The 18,175-nt window shown below is 38.9% G+C and overlaps 1 protein-coding gene across 1 annotated transcript in view; it reads right to left on the bottom strand.

The window, feature by feature from the left end:
- The window catches only part of SRC (SRC proto-oncogene, non-receptor tyrosine kinase), a 116,523-nt gene that overhangs the window by 25,812 nt on the left and 72,536 nt on the right, over positions 1 to 18,175 (bottom strand). The window contains exons 2-3 of the mRNA XM_058178695.1: positions 14,641 to 14,886; positions 13,064 to 13,163 (exon numbers count right to left, since the gene is read on the bottom strand). Coding sequence (XP_058034678.1) covers positions 13,064 to 13,163; positions 14,641 to 14,878 — 338 coding nt within the window. The 5' untranslated portion in view covers positions 14,879 to 14,886. The remainder of the gene's footprint in view (positions 1 to 13,063; positions 13,164 to 14,640; positions 14,887 to 18,175) is intronic.

Here is an 18,175-nt window from a genome sequence, read left to right as displayed (position 1 = left end):
CTGCACTACATTATTCCTTGTGGGAAAATTTTGTTTGGTACTAGTCATTTTTGGTACTCATCGCACCTCACAGAACCAATTAATGACAAGTACCAAATGCACTGTACTGCAAACATTCTCACACAAAAGACAATAAACCAGGGGTGAAATGCTCCCGATTTGGACCGGATTGGCCGATCCAGTAGCAATGGCGGCAGGTGGTTCGGAGAACTAGTAGCAAAAATCCCTGCCCTCCCCCACCCATGCCCACCCAATGCCTGGTTGCCCACTTCCCCGCTTGCCGCTTCTTTTAAAAAATACTTTTAAAGGTTAAAAAAAGAGGCTCTGATGATCACAGCTGAACCGCGCGATCGTCAAAGCCTTTTTTTTAAACTTTTAAAAGCATTTTTTTACAACCTATTCAGCCAAATAAGTTGTAAAAATGCTTTTAAAAGGTTAAAAAAAGACTCTGACGATCACAGCTAAGCTGCATGATTGTCAGAGCCTTTTTTTTCTTTTAAAAGCATTTTTTACAACCTATTCGGCCAAATAGGTTGTAAAAAAATGCTTTTAAAAGTAAAAAAAAAATCACGTGCCACAGCTGATCACCCCTCACGTGCTGTTCTATTTACCCCATTCCTCCTTTTGGTATGCATTGTGCGCATGCGCATCTTGCATTTGGTGCGTGGTGCGCACGTGCACTCACAGCATGCATGCGCAGCCAGCAAACCGGTAGTAAACTGGTTCAGATATCACCACTGCAATAAACTTCTACTTTCTGGTTCTTCACAGAGCCCCATTAGAGTTATTGAGTTCTGAATATAGAAACATGGTTTCAGGAAAAGAATGGAAGCCTCTTGCTATTTAAAGCAATTTGATCCTGGAAACAGTTTATCTTTTTGAGATGATATCCCTTTGGACTTCTTCAATTCAGCATTGGATGGACTTCGTCTTTCTTAAATCTTACTAAACAGTCTGAACTACCCTTTCCAGAATTTTCTACCAGCACTGGATTTCCACCAGCACTGGAATCTTACGGAATCATGGAACTTAATAAAATGCAGGGCTGAACTCAGGCACATATGCAGCTCTCACTGCACTTACATTTCAGCTCAGAAAGATATTTATAACAGACAAAGTAGAATCACTGAAGCATGACATAATAATATATATTATATAAATATGGTGTGATCGCAGAAAAACTGCCTAGCTAGCAAACATTTGCCATAACATGGCCATATTTTCAGATAAAAGTCTGTTTAGATAGCAACCCGGACAAAAACACTTGAGATGATGTTTTTTCAGTTATCACTTATATATTATCAAGTGCTTTTCTAAGTGCTCCTTCTAGTCCCCTTTATTTTAGCTAAATAACATGGAAGTAGCAAAAGAGCTGAAAAACAAATGAGGAAATGGTAAGCAAAGGAAAATTCTAAGCCTCAGGAAACTCCCCAAATTTCAGCCGCTCTAACATGACAGGAAAGTATTTTTCGGAAGACATTATGACATGGAATAAATGTAAGGTAAAAGAGGAACAAGAGAGGATGATAGAACTACCTTCAGCTTGTTTTGAACCCATAATCTGCTTCCAGTCTGATAACTACATAGAATGTGGAAAATTTCCTGCCAATAACTACTTTTCCATCCATTCCAGTGGAATGACTTAACGAGATGACATATGAATCTCTATTTTGAAACTAATTAGAGAATTCACAAGGGCAGTTGGTTGTGGTTTGGCTTAAACCTTTATTTTTCTTTTTAAGAATGAGGGAGCTACAGGTAATTGGATCCCAATTCTTTTGAAATATGAATGTTCCAACAGAAGACAATATATCTAAATTAGGGTGGAACTGTGATGTTGTTGGTGCTCTTTGAGTTTGGATGCTTGCTTCAAATGTTTTACTACCTCAAAAACCCCATAATCAGTTTGAGGAAGTGGGGTGTTTGCTTCTCTCTTTACACAAGAGTAGCTTTCCCTGAGCATATTGGTGGAGGTATGGTTTGCTCCTTGGTGGACTTTGATTAGGGAATTATTTTCTGCTTGATTGTTTATCGGGTGTTAATCCCTGCTTATCTTGATGTTGGCTACTAGAGAGGATGTGTTGTGGTCTTTTTTTTCCTTCTTAGCTTTTTAATTGTATTTTTAATTGTGTGCAAATATGGTTGATCTGTCTGTTGGTGGCTGATTTGTCTAAATGCCTTCCATGAATTCCCTACTGTTTTTGCATTTAGCTCAGTCTAGGATGTTCACAATTTCTCAACTGAAACTGCGCTGAGTCTAAATCGATATGTCTCAAACTGAAAAGTTTTCTAAGTATATTCATTACACTAATAAGAACACAAATCAGCTCTCAAAATTGAGAAATACCAGCCATGCCAAATTTCAAGAGGTTTTGAATGTCAACTTCTTTAAAAGCCAGGCACTAATTATAATGGATGTATAATAAAGAATTGTTTTTGTTGTTGCAATAACCCTATGAAAACAATTATTGTTTTTAAAAGCAAATATTATCATCTCTTATCCAATCATGTAATCACACCAAGATTCAAGAGACTTTAAAATGCTTTCACCCCTTTGCCTACATCTGCTTAAGTCCTGGGGTTAACTATAATGTAGTGATGAAATCTTGCTGCTCTTTCAACACAACGTGCCAATGGACTGTGCTTTTTCTTTTGGAAATTTCCTCCCTCTGCAATACGTTGCTAGGCAGAAGGCCAAGCACCATAGCCATCCAAGAAATTGCAGTTCATTACTGCCACAATATCACTGTGAGAACCCAGCATTTATCACAGTTCCAACAGTGAAGTGATATTGGATACTGTCGACTATATAGCTTAAAATTCATTTCCCTCCTACAGGCTTCACAACAATGCCATTTAAAGGAAAACTCATCTTCTTCTGATGGCTGTTTTTTTTCTCGGCATTATTTATATTAGCAGTAGCAGATCAACTGTATTTCATGACATTTAATCCAAGTGGAGGGAAAAACTCCACACAATTGCTTTACAATTTAAAAAATCTGTAAGAGTTTCCAGTGAAAACTGTTTTTTTTAAATAAAAAAAATGAAGGCTTAGAAATGTAACAATGATGTTTTACATTTGAGGATTGAGAGGACTACAAAATGCAAGATTTGCCCAGTAGCTTTAAGGTTGGGTGGTAAAAGCCAAATAGCTCCCATAGTTCACTTTTGAGGGATTCATCAATAGGACAACAGAAAAATGGTTGAGATAAATGGTGAGACTAGTCAGCTATTTATTGTAAGAAATCTTGTGTAACTTCCTGAGAGATCAATAGAATCTACATCTCCTTTATGCCCGTCTCCATGGTGCTTAAACTTAGCTACAATTTTGATTTAGATTGCACGAATGGCATTTATAGGGAAGACCACATATCAAACATTTAATACAGCTGCCTTCCAAAACCCAGAAAGTTTAATTCCCTACAGATATTTTCCATTTGGAAGCTACGAATATTCATATGTTATGCAGAAGCATTCGAAAATGCATCTGAAAACTGGAGAAAACAATAGTTGCTCACTAGTGTTAAAACCAGATCTTTAAACAAAAAACAAAAAACTCTGCATGTTTTAACCATCTAACTGGGATCAACTAGTTCCTTCCACACTATGATATTATTCACACACTCATTGAAACTTTCTATTTTTTCCTGACTTCATATGTTCCTGACCCGAGTTCTTAATGGATTTGAACATTCCTCTTAAATTCTTATGAACCTTCAGAACTGAAGAAGCTTCTTGGATGAGAAGTGGAACATTTTCAAAAAAACCCAAACAAACTAAGGCAGTCCAGTTGCGTTTTGGAAAAAGCATCTTTGGGACAACCATGACCTGGATGATTAAGAATCTCCATAGACATTCACATGATCTTTTTCCAACCAACATAAGCAAGAAATATCCAGAATTTTATTTTATTTGCAGCATCCATATACATATTGCCAAAGTCATAGGATTTTTTTTTAAAAAATTCCCGATATATTATTATTTCAGAATAGTAATGCTGCAAGAGAAACTTTATCTGTAAATTTGTTTTGAGCTTGACATTGTTGGCTATTAAAATGTTTTTCTTCAGTCTTAAGAAATATCATAATAATAATAAAAAAAAAGAAGGCCAAGGCCACATAAAGTCAAGATTTAAATTTATGGTTGGGACAATCAGCATATTTTCTGAATTAAAAAAAAAACACTTTTCAGCCTCCATACTTAAAAGCTCCAAGACACCTTATCAAGGGTGTGTGTTTGTGTGTGTACGTAGGCAGTATTTTTTTCCTTCTGTGGTAAACTACATGGCTGTACACCAATTTTATAGTTAGAGCACATGCAGCTGGGTCAGTGGGAAGAATCTCAAAAGATGAAAAAAGCAGGTGTTTGTCAGAAAAAAGATAAGCCACTAATACTTTCATTCCCTGGGGAAAAATGCAAAAATAGCACTTTTTATTTGGCTTCTTTTTAACCAATTACTTGGTTACAGAGCATGCAGATGTTTATAGCACCAAATAAGGAAGTAAAAACAGGAAAGGGGCAAATGAAATTGTATAGTATATAACACGGACTTGGAAATGTTTTCATCTTGGGGGTCTCTGCTTAGTTAGCTAGGTTAGATAGTTAGATAGGTAACCATTAGTAATCTTGACTATCACTAAGTGTTGTATCTTTTTATTCTTGATGAATGTATTTTATTCTTCTTATGTACACTGAGAGCATATACACCTAAGACAAATTCCTTGTGTGTCCAATCACACTTGACCACTAAATAATTCAATTCAATTCTGTTCAGTTCTGTTCTGTTCTGTTACAACACAAGAAAGATGCACCCTCCCTCCTTTCACTGACGTACAGGTAGACCTCAAGTTACAACTGTAATGCTCATTACAGCCATAAGTTGTGCTGGATGTAAATCAGGTCACCCACATGATCAACCTGATGATGTCATTTTTGTGGTGATCTTTAAGCAACCACCATGGTCATTAAGCAAATGCTGCGGTCATTAAATGAACCCATGGTTTGCTATGGGCTGGTTTTGCCAAAAAAAACCAAAAGTAAATGCTGGCTTTCGGCAAAACATTGTAAAACACACTGTGGGATGCTACAAGTGGCCATAAATTCATGCCAGTCATGTGAACACCAGGGGGGCAGTCATTGGAATTTCAAACCTGGGACATAAGTAACCCCCCGAGAGGTCCATTGTCACTTTGGATGGTCACTAAGGCAACTGGCTGTAAGTCAAGGACTACTTGTAGCTCAAAACCCAACCCATAGGTTCTAGTCTATCCAGCCAACATTGCTGAACAGTACACACATTCAGAGAGAGAGCCTAGCAATGCAGTCAGGAAAGCAGATGCAGCATGATGCTTCTTGAATCACACCATGCCATTCAGACTACAGAGACAGGAGCCACCACTGCATTTTTCAACTGCAACCTATAGAGGTCAGCTGCAGAGCAAAAAATGAGTGTAGTTCGGCTCCCTAATAACTCATTGAGTAGGGAATTTCTACTCAGTCATTCCGTATGCCAGAAAAATAAAACATTTCACTTTAAAAATAGTAATAATAATACAGTAGAGTAATGCAGAATCTGTTTTATCTGTAGAGGAACCAAGGAATTAAAATCACAGAAATGCTAACTCTCTTTTAATAAAAAAAGCAATATTCAAGTTCTTCTGGTATTTCTTGTGTATAATAGGAGGGAGGTACAGAAAACCCCAGACCCCGCCTCTATTTTACACACACACACACACACACACACACACACACACACACACACACACACAGGAAATGTTATTACCACATCTATATCCATATCAGTTTTCATCTTTGATGTAAATTATTGGAATCGATTCAAGCTTTATTGGACTACTTCCATTCATGGCTGAAACAAATGTCTGCTTGCTATGTTAGAAGTGTATAAACACTCAAAAAGTCTAGAACAGGGGTCTCCAACCTTGGCAACTTTAAGTCTGGCGGACTTCCACTCCGGGAGTTGAAGTCCGCCAGGCTTAAAGTTGCCAAGGTTGGAGACCCCTGCTCTAGAATATATTAATCCATTCACTCAGAAATTACAGATCCAATTTTGTGTATTTCCTTTCATTAAACTACATGAAAAATTATACGCAACTATACTAAACTCCTTGGCTTGCAGAGGAATATTCAACACTTTGTTTTATGTGATGTGAAACCCAGGTTTTTTTTTTCACTCTCAAAATATTTAAGCTGATGCTCATGATTTCTTTCAATTACCACATATTTGCCACATTCTTGTTTGAAACCATAAGCATACCCCAAGGCCAGAGCTCATTGTTTCAAAAATGCATAATTTGTTGGCATGCAAGAAGAAAGAACTCATAAAACCAATATTGTATAAAAATAAAAGGCTAGGATTTACGCATAATTTACAAAAACAAGCATCATAAATTCAATCCTTTTTCCATACTGCAGACATGAAAACATTGGTTAGTACTTTTTTCCCCCAATATCAAAGAAAAGATACACACCTGACATCCACTTTTCGCCTAAATGAAAGCATGAGGAACAGGATAAAAGAGAATGAAATACAAACAGACAGATCTTAGATTAGATTAGAAGAAGTGCAGATTTGGAACAGTATTGAAAGTGAGAACAGTAGATTGGACTAATCATTTCCCTTTTCTTTAGTAGAAACAAGGCGTTTCATAGTGGACATCTCCCTCCCAACCACTTTCAATGCAGATCTAGAAAGTTTTGAAATTGCTTCCTTCAAGAAGAGACAGCTTCATCCCAATTTCACAGTGATAATCCAGAAAAAACAACAACAGAAAAGTAGGAGAACATGACAGACATGTGAAACAATGTTTATGTACAACTGGTTGCCAATATTGAAGGGTTTTCTCTACATTTTTCATTTCCTTTTCTTCTTTTGCAGGTATGGACGGATGACCTGTCTCCATGGTACAAAGTGGAACTTTGTTTGTATTGGGATTTGTGTTTGTTTGTTTTTTACAGTAGAGCCAGGGCATCTCAAATTGTGAGAGGATTGCTCCCTGATGCTTCAACTGATGTATAAGAATTCAATATATTTGTTTAATAAAGGAAAACATGGAGGTTCTATTGGCAACTCTACAGATGTCCTGAAGGGAGGGGTGAGGCATTATGTCCAAGAGTTTGAAGGGGTTGTACTTCTTCTGAAATGGGTTATAATTTTCCATGGAATAGGCTTATTCTATATTGCTTAACCTAGCCTGATTCAGGTCTGGAGATCATAGTTGTTGAAGCTTTCAAGGCCAAGCTGGGCTATTTTAACAGTTATTGTAACACTGTCCGAGATTTCTCATGCAGATCTTGATGACACATCTAACATTTAGTTTGTGCCATTCTTTCTCTAGCTGGATATTGCAGTTGTAGCCAAAGGAAGAAACAAATGTTTCCTGGCCCTGCTGAAAGAGACTGATGGGAAGAAGGCCATGTCTCTCACCTTGAAGCAGACTTCCGATAACCACCGCCTGACAGTTTCTTCACCTTTGCAGATGAGAGGTAAAGTTCCCTTTTAGTCCTTAGTCTCAATATATCATTCAGGCCCTCTCCAAATACTTTGCCACTACTGAATGGACCTGATAGAAGGACTGACTTTGATTCTGAGTCCATGTTGCAGTGTCTCAATGAAAGTTTTTCCCTAATGGCCACATTGGCTACTATGCCTCTGGCTGAAAAATTGATTTTACCCAGGTTAGTCTCCACAATAAAAGAGACAGACCCCACTATGGGTCCTATGATCTGTGTGGGGTAAGCAAGATTAAGTGTTTGGTCCATAATATAGAAGCCATAAACTAGATTAATGCTACAGCTCATCTGGCCTTGCAAAATCTCAATTTTGATGTCCCGTTGATGAGGTGTTCTCCCCATCTTTATTTAATGTACATTTATTCACGTGTATTGGTTCATTTATTTATCATATTTCCTAACCATCCATCTCCTTCAAAGTTGGTCCTGAGGTCAGAGTTGCCATAGGAGTGGACACCACTATGGGAGTTTTAGGAAAGTCTATGACAGTGATGGTGAACCTTTTTGGAACCAAGTGCCAAAAAGGTTACGCAGAAATGTTGCGCTTGTTGAGGCTGCGCTCCAGAAAAGCTGAACTTTTGGGTTCTGGCACACATACCAAGTTCGCTTGGTCCACCAGTTGCGCCCCTTCCTTGACTGGGATGCCTTATGCACGGTCACTCATGCTCTTGTCACTTCCCGTTTGGATTATTGCAATGCTCTCTACATGGGGCTGCCCTTGAAGTGCACCCGGAGGCTGCAGCTAGTCCAGAATGCAGCTGCGCGGGTAGTAACGGGAGCCACTCATTGCTCCCATGTAACACCACTCCTGCGCAGTTTGCACTGGCTTCCTGTGGTCTTCCGGGTGCGCTTCAAGATTTTGGTTACCACCTTTAAAGCGCTCCATGGCTTAGGACCCTGGTACTTACGGGACCGCCTGCTGTTACCTTTTGCCTCCCACCGACCCATACGCTCACACAGAGAGGGCCTTCTCAGGGTGCCGTCCGCCAAGCAATGTCGGTTGGCGGCCCCCAGGGGAAGGGCCTTCTCTGTTGGAGCTCCTACGCTTTGGAATGAACTTCCCCCTGGTTTACGTCAAGTGCCTGATCTTCGGACTTTTCGCCGTGAGCTGAAAACGCACCTATTTATTCAAGCGGGACTGGATTAAAATTTTATTGGGGTTATTTATTTATTTATTCATCTATATGAAGCCGCTGGGTGAGATCATCCGTGGTCTTGGGGTGAGTTGTCATCTATACGCTGATGATACTCAGCTCTATATTTCCACCCCTAACCACCCCAACGAGGCTGTTGAAGTGATGTCCCAGTGCCTGGAGGCCGTACGGGTCTGGATGGGGAGGAACAGACTCAGACTCAATCCCACCAAGACCGAGTGGCTGTGGATGCCGGCGGCCCGGTACAGTCAGCTAATTCCATCACTGACCATTGGGGGCGAACTATTGGCCCCCACGGAAAGGGCTCGTAATCTGGGCGTCCTCCTGGATGCACGGCTGTCTTTAGAAGATCATACGATAGCCGTCACCAGGGGAGCCTTTCATCAGGTTCGCCTGATACGCCAGTTACGCCCCTTTCTGGATCGGGCTTCCTTATGCACGGTCGCTCATGCCCTTGTTACATCCCGCCTGGACTACTGTAATGCTCTCTACATGGGGCTCCCCTTGAAGTGTGCCCGGAGACTCCAACTGGTCCAGAATGCGGCTGCGCGGGTGATAGAGGGAGCACCTTTTGGCTCCCATGTAACACCCCTCCTGCGTAACCTGCACTGGCTCCCAGTGGTCTTCCGGGTTCACTTTAAGGTACTTGTCATCACCTTTAAACGCCCATGGCCTAGGGCCGGGATATTTACGGGACCGCCTACTGCCACCATTAGCCTCTCACCGACCAGTGCGCTCTCACAGAGAGGACTCCTCCGGATACCGTCAGCTAAACAATGTCGGCTGGCGACCTCTAGGGGAGGGCCTTCTGTGGGGCCCCTACCTCTGGAACGAGCTCCTCTGGGGCTTCGTCAACTCCCGATCTCAAGTCCTTCCGCATGAGCTGAAAACGTTGCTGTTTCGAAGAGCAGGACTAGCCTGAATGTAGTTTTTTAAATTGGGATTTTTAAAAAAGGGGTTTAAATGAGGTTTTAAATTTGTATTCAAAAGTTAGAGCATCAATTGAATTCAACTATCTATTCTTTAGCTGTTTTTAATCTATTATATGTTTTCTGTTGTTTTTTGTCTGTGAACCGCCCTGAGTCCTTCGGGAGAAGGGCGGTATACAAATATAATAAATAAATAAATAAATAAATAAATTTGTATTTTAAGATTTTAAATTGTTTTAAATTTTTCAGCCACATCATAATATGTTTCCTTTTAAATTTCTTTTAATTTGTATACAGTGTATTTTTACTTGGCTGTACACCGCCTTGAGTCCTTTGGGAGAAGGGCGGTATAAAAATCGAAATAAATAAATAAATAAATAAATATGGACCTGACAATCAGCTGGCTGGTTTTCGGCACTGCTGCACGCGTGAAGGACAGCTGATCATCACGTGCACAGGCAAGGCTAGGCGACACGGCTTGTGTGCCACTTTGGGCACATGTGCCATAGGTTTGCCATCACAGGTCTATGACCATCTATGGGAAGTTATGGAACATGCCTCCTTTTTTCATTTCACTTCCACCAGGAGACCTCCATCAATCCCTGAATTGTGTCTGTTTTGCAGCCACCCCTGCAAGTTCATGGGCTGATGGAGGTCTCCTGGTGGAAGTGAAATGAAAAAAGGAGGGATGTTAATGTACCATGATTAGAGGCCTCTCTCCTCCCTCATTTCCAGTCTGAGAGAATTCCTCTGATTTGATTCACAGCCACAAGCTATTGAACATGAACTTGTTTGCCATGTAGTTTGTAATATGAAGCCTTAAAGAAAACAGGTAAATAAAAATGGCACAGAAAGGAAGTAAAAAGAGAATATGAACAGATACTTTGGTAGAGCTGAAGCAATGCTGGTTCAAAACTGGGATGGAGCTATTCCCTTTCACAGGAAACAATATCGGAACTTTCAAGGAACTTTCTTTCCAGAAAAAAGTGGGTAATATTAACAATGGAATGTTCCAGTTTCACATGACAGGTAGTCCTTGACTTACAACCAAAACTGGGATCAGAACGACCATTGGTAAGCCAAGTGGTCATTAAGTGAATCATGTCTGATTTTACAACTTTTTTTGCCATGGAAGTTAAATGAATCACTACAGTAGTTAAGCAAATTCTTCATCTCATATTGCTTGTTGGAAACTGATTGGAAAGATCGCAAATGGCGCCCGGATTTTGATTACATAACTGCAGAGATGCTGTGATGCTAATAAGTTTGAGGACCAATCATGTCACTTTTTTCAGCACCATTGTAACTTTGTACAGTTGCTAAATGAATGATTGTATGTTGAGGACTACTTGTAGATACATCTAGAAAAAAAAACAAAGAATCCTAAAACTGATCTTAAATTATGCACCTAGGAACTTCAGTCTTCAAAAACCTAATACAGTACAAGTCTTTATCTTTAATAAGATGAAAATCAATCAAAGCTATGTATAAATTATAGTAGTATAATAGTACATAGTACAGTAGTACAATAAAAGCACAGTTTCCATTTGAGGGGAAGGAGTGGTATTAACATAATGAATCTTAATTGTTTGTACTGTATTGAAGACAGTGAGGTTTGTCTGTTTAGCTTAGGATGAAGTCCAGTGGTGGGATTCAGCCAGTTCGCACCACTTTGGGAGAACCGGTTGTTAACTTTCTGAGCAGTTTGGTGAACTGGTTGTTGGAAGAAATCATTAGGGCAGAGAACCAGTTGTTAAATTACTTGAATCCCACCACTGATGAAGTCCAAACTAAAAGTTTGTTTCTTGCATCTGAAGATCAGTCTGGTGAACAGGAGTCCATAAAATAAAGTACATACATCTTATTTACAAGACTCCCTTAATGGATCTGAAAAAGGCTCCCTATGGTTGCATCTTTAGGAATAATTGATAACGTAGTATTTACACAGTTACAAAATAATAATGGATCTAAAGGTTAAAATAATTTTGTGAAACTGATTTAGTGGTTATGAAATAAGAATACAGACTTTCAAATCTGCTTAGCTCAAGTGACTCTTATATTAACATAGGATAACAAAATCTGTTTCAAAATTGTAAAGTTGGAGGGGGCATATGGGCCATCTCTATTCTTCCATTCAGTGTGATTGAAATTAAAGCATTAAAGCAACTTTAATTGAAATTAAAGCATTCCCACTAAATATCTGGCCAATTTTTGCTTAAAGATGTTCACTAAATGAGAATTCACTGCCTACCTTAGTTCTCCCAATCTTTAGCTTCATTCCTTAATTCAGTGCTATTATCTTCATACAATAATAACAAATAGCTATTATCTTCATACAATAATAACAAACCAAACATCCAATCTGGATAAATTTTGGCTATTAACTAAAATCCTAGTAACTCTCAGTGTGGGCATTGTGGAAAGAACTGCAACACAGCACTTAAAATAGAGAAGTATAACACTTGCTACAATGCTCTCTTTACAAGAGAGAAGGAAAAAAGGGAATTGATTAACCCACTGTCTTTCTTGTTGTTCAAAGTAACTTTAAGAAAGAAAGGAGGAAGGCTTCAAGCAGAAGTTCAGACAGGTCTCAGGGCAAATGAAATGTTTACACAGAGGAGTATTGAATGAAAAATATTTTCAACAAGGAAGCAGAACCAAGGACCAACATCTGTATCTACTGTTCAATTAAATAGCAAATGATACCACTAATTGGTCATAACATGTTTTAAATAAACTGTATCCTCTTCAGTTTTTATCCTACCTATCTTCATGGTGATTTTAGGTCAGCCTTCACCAACTGGGCACTTTCCAAATACTGTCAGACTACAAGTTCCAGAAATCTGTTTAATTGGAAAATGTTGAGCTAGACAGTTCCAGCATACTTTATAGTACACCAGCTGCATGTGGCAATGCCCCATTCTTTTAATTTGACTACATTTTTTTTGTTTTTTTAAAGTATCTAGATGGAATGTTCCTTAGAACGCTTTTTTCCCCCTATGTTAAAATGTCTATTAGCATAAATTGGGGTGGACAACCTATCTCTTTCCAAACCATCCAGAGTTATAATTCTCAGCAGCTCTCACCCCCTGAACCAGGAAGACTAAAGCATCAGAAGATATATAGATGGTCCACCATTTTTTTAAAAAAAGTTGCTGAATTTCACATGAATTTAAGCTGGTTAACAAAAAGTTAACTCAGCAAGATCTATTACAAAGATCTGTTACAAAGATTACCAATTCCAATGGATTTGAAAATAGCTCCAGAAACTATATTAGAATTGCCTTCCTTTTTTAACACCCATGCTGTAGATTACAATAAATACTTCCTACACAATATTTTAGAGAGAAAGAAGCTTTACATTTGAATCACTGTGGCATTTCAGTAGAAAAACCTGGCTCAACATCTATACCAAATGCAAAAGTTCTTACAGTGACAAAAAGTACTTACGTGTTATTGAGGATTTGGAGGCGTTCTCCTTTTTTGAAAGAAAGATCCGATTCTGTCCGTGATTCATAATCATAGAGGGCTACAAATGTTGTGACTCCACCTGGAACAACATACACTCACACAATAAACACCAGTCCACAAGCAATTAATCAGCATTGTTACTGCATTATGAAAGGCTATGCAGTGAATATACTGAATCTTTTTTGAAAGCATCTCAGTACAGTCAGCTCTATCTGTACAGGAACCATTTCTGTGTATTTGATTATCCTCCTTTTCTAGATAATAAAACAAATAGATACTCATGAGCAAGTGGAGTATTCTGCTTCTTCTAATGTAGTCATTATTCAATAAGAATTTTTGGCAATGATTTAAATATTGTAATTGTAATATCTTCACAATTTTATATTACAGAATTATAAGACTAGAAAGGACTTTGAAGGTGTTCTAGACCAGGGGTCACCAACCTTTCAGACCTCAGGAACCACTAAATTCATAATTTTAAGTCCCGAGGACCACTAATATGATTTTTTTAAAAAGATAAATGGTATTTAGTGCAATATAAAAAATGCAAATAATTTTTCTGCGGACCACCAAAAGCCACGGACCACTGGTTGGTGACCACTGTTCTAAACCAACTCTTTGCCCAGGGCAGTAATGCAGCACCTTCAATTCCAGGAGATGAGCTTAACAGCTCTCCTGGTCAAGAAAATGCTCCTTATTTTGAGTTTAGAACTTCATATCATTGGAGATATGAAAGAATAGCTTCTGCAAGCGCAAAAGTTAAAAACAAGTGGTTGGCTATATTCGCACAACACACTGAATGAAGAGATTGGCCTCATCAAGATATTAAATCAGTATCTTGGCTACCTAATATCTCAGTGAACTGTGGTAATGCAGTCATTATGTAACATGTATCCAGGCTGTGTGCGTAATTTATAATTTATTATCCATGAAAACTTAAGAAACTGGGTTAATTGAAGAAATCATGGGGAAGCCTTGAAAGTGCTCTTCACTTTAATTCAGCCATCAACAAAGAAACCCTTTGATGCAGTTCAACATCTTTCTTCTTCTAGACACTACACTAGATCCAGTGCAGTAGTACAGGGGTCTCCAACCTTGGCAACTTTAAGCCTGGTGGACTTCAACTCCCAGAATTCCCCAGCCAGCAAGGCTGGCTGGGGGAATTCTAGGAGTTGAAGTCCACCAGGCTTAAAGTTGCCAAGGTTGGAGACTCCTGCAGTAGTGTATATCAAAACAGCTGCTTCACTGGTTTCAATTGTCCTCTACTCATGCTGGCATTGCACAGAAGACATTTCCACCAAAACAAACAAGCTGGGTGAAGAGAAAGGGTTTGTCACAACATTTCAGTTGGAGGCACTGAGGAAGCACATCTTGCTTCCCCACCCCCATGATATAGTCTTGCTTTACCTGATATAACCCAAACACAAACTTTGTTGGCTTGCCCAGCCCTAATAAGCAAATTGTGTGAACTTTTGATCACTGCATCCTCTCAATCCTAACCCTAACCAAAATAGTCCTAGGTTAAAAGTTCCTCCTGTGACAAAAAACATACTGACCAGCTAAAGCGCCACAGCGCTGAGGAGAAGTGACCATATCTGATGTATTTGATCCCCCAAAGAGCTTTGGTTCTGTAGCTGTATTTCCAAATAACCGACTAGGGGTACGATGAGTTTCTGGGACGGTGGTCTTGCTGGGAGTTTGAGAGGTAGAGCAGGTGCCATGTATATTTTCTGTGGAGTCCAAACTGCGTCTCCGTTGGCTAGGGTCTTTGGGCTTACTTTTACTGCTCCCCATGGTCCAAGCTGCAAGAGAAGAAGACAGCAAAGGCAATATTATATTTTTTGCTAAGGCTGGTGGACTCTTCAATTCTGGAAGACTTGTTGGGTGGCCAGGTCAAAAATTAAGCAATCTGGATGGAGTGGCTGCTTTAAAAGAAGCACACTCTGTTCTGGCAATTATTTGTTCAGAGCAACCTAAATAGACATGGAAAAGCTTTTATTCTGGTTACTGTCAATAGCTTTGGACTTACTGCTGAGCCTCGAAACACAAAAGCAGAAGCTACCTCTGTTATTCCAAAAACAGATCCTTACAAACACTTATTGAAATAACCAGGTTCTCCTTGATTTTCTAGGCTTTAATTTTAGCTCCAATAGGTAAAGAAAAGGGTTTCAAGGACAAAAAGAAGGAACTTAAATCTTCCTTTGGATTTTCAAAACTTGGCCAGCATAATCATATGGTCCATTTAGCTTCATAATCTATATATGCCCTAAAGCTCAGCTGCTCTAGATAAAAGCTTAAAGTAGGTTCAGGCTTAGGCCTGACTGAGCATATTATTCAAAGCATCTTTCCCAGAGGGTTGCTGCTGAAGCACATTTGCCTATGTAGTACTGTAACAAGGGTTGAGTTTGACCTCTTCCTGACATGTTTTCAAGGACTTTGGTTCAAATATACACAGTAACAAAAAGAACAGTGTTGTAGTAGTTGTCACATCAGTTCCACCAAAGAATAAAAGACAATAATTATGCCCCCGTCCCAAGGTAGCAGCAAATTAAATCAACACATATTATGCCAAACCACATCATAATATCTAAGGCTACAAATCAAATAAGAGCCATGCTTTTTCTAATGATGCAAGAATGAACATCACCGAGAAATCATGTCCATTTTTCATTGTGCTATTGTGTTTCCCCGAAAATAAGACCCAACTGGAAAATAAATCCTAGCATGATTTTTCAGGATGCTTGTAATATAAGCCCTACCCCCAAAATAAGCCCCAGTTAAGATTATCAGCCAGATGGATGCATTTAGTACTGTATTTCCTCAAAAATAAGACCTAACCAGAAAATAAGCCCTAATGCATCTTTTGGAGCAAAAATGAATATAAGACCCGGTCTTATTTTCAGGGAAACACAGTATATATTGGCTTTGAAGCATTCTGAATAGTGATCTAATTCATACGCTGAGTTCAAACATCAACTAAGCCATACCGAGGCTTGTTTGTTTCTACTTGGCTTGGCATGATGATTGAACCTATATATAATCTTTTGTAAATTGCAGATTGCATGGTTGGAATGTAATGTGAGGAGAAAACCAATTGGTTTATTGAACAAACTATGGTTAAATAAACAATGACATAAAACAAAATATGAATTCAGTCATGCACTTTGGAGATGAATGATTGACAAAGATGATAAAAACAGCATGCAATCTATACCCCATTATTTCAAATGATGGTTTTGGTGGAGAAACCCTCATGTGGAGGGGACATTGCACACAAGGATATTTTAATTCTTTTATTAGAGATTGCTCCCCATCACATAAGAATTTCCATACTAACAACTACCCTAAACATATGTTGTGTATTTCTGATCCTGTTTCTCTATATGTGTTGGCTAAGTATGCACAACACACTTAACTAGGGCACTGAAATTTCTAGATTTACATAATACATTGAATCACTGCCTAATCAAAGTCCTGGATTTGCACATCAGGCTAAGCCACACACATAATAAGATTCAAGTTAAACAAGCTTAGTTATAGTATACTGAAGAATTAAACCACTAGGCTTTTTGCTGATCTGATTAAGCATGGTTCTGCGGATGCAGCCATGCTAGGTTCCTTATATATTCCAAGGTAAATGCTTTAAAAGCACTTTTAAACATTTATCTTTCCTTTGTTTAATGACCTTGCAATTGATTTCACACCTGGTTTGCCGGTGATGTGAATCAAACTTGAATGTTTGACTGGAGAGAAGGATTCCTCCTCTCCTTGTGCTTGCCTGTTTTTAAACAAAGTGAGATGAAGTGCTTTTGGAAGTAGTCTGCTATCTCAAAGTCTCCTTTCTCACTGATCTGGCATAGCATAATAATGGAGCCTTTCCTACAGCTGATTTACTAATAAGGACAAGTCCAAACTGGTAATCTTCAGAGAGAAGGGCTGCAACAGGACAAGATGAGTTAGATGTTTTCTGTCCTGATAGTAAGGACAGAAGTATGAACTCTTTATAAAAAAAAACAAAAAACATGGCCAGTATTGTATTATTTTAACTGCATTTACAATTGAGCAATAATGGGATTTGTTTAGTAAACCTAGCCATTGTTGAAGGAATCAGTAACATGGCGTCACATTTTACCTCCAGCTAAGTATTAAGAGAAATTAAATGGTTCACCCTGTACTTCCTGTGGTGAATCCCTAGTTTTGGTAAGGCATGAATGTGTCCCTAAAGCACTTGAGGAATGCCTGAAAGGATGGAATGTTTTGTAAAAAAAGACTCCCCTGTGTAATTTCATTCAAATAAAGGCATAAACCAACCTTCATCTTTATAATGGAATATCATAAAATAATGAGGAACATTGGTTTAACTCAGGGGTAAAATGCTTCCGGTTCGGACCGGATCAAGCGATCTGGTAGCGATGGGGGCAGATAGTTCGGAGAACCGGTAGCAAAAATCCCTGCCCCCCCCAACTGCCCATGCCTCGCTGTTCCTCTTCTCTGTCCCTGAAGCACTCAGTGGTGATATAGCGCAAACGGCCTTAAATGACTGCCGCGGCACTTCAAAGGGCCGCACTACAGCTGATCAGCGCTGTAGGCAGTGAGTAGACTGGTGCGTCTATTTTTAAATAAGGTAGACCGGTGCCTCCTAAGTTTTGTATACTTTATTATTTTTATTATTTATTATTATTGACCATCCCCATTCAGTCACCTGACCACCAAGCCACACCCATCAATTAAACCATACCCACAGAACCTCTAGGGAAAATTTTTAGATTTCACCCCTGGTTTAACTCCTAGAAAAGTTCCAATTTGCTGGCTAGATTTATTTATTTTATTAAATTTCTATACCGCCCTTCTCCCGAAGGACTCAGGGCGGTGTACAGCCAAAATAAAACACAGAATATGTACAATTAAAAGAATTTAAAATGAACTATTACTATGCGGCCGATAATTAAAACATTTAAAAATTTAAAATATTATTAAAACCCCAATTTAATTTAGGACATCAGTGAGCATTATCAGTGATTAGATCAAGCAACTTTCTTTCCCCAAAAGCTGGCCTCCATTCAACTCACCCCATTCTATAAAAATGAGAAT

This window comes from Ahaetulla prasina, chromosome 3, assembly GCF_028640845.1.
Source record: "Ahaetulla prasina isolate Xishuangbanna chromosome 3, ASM2864084v1, whole genome shotgun sequence".
Lineage (NCBI taxonomy): Eukaryota > Metazoa > Chordata > Lepidosauria > Squamata > Colubridae > Ahaetulla > Ahaetulla prasina.
This window is presented reverse-complemented; position numbering and strand designations above follow the sequence as displayed.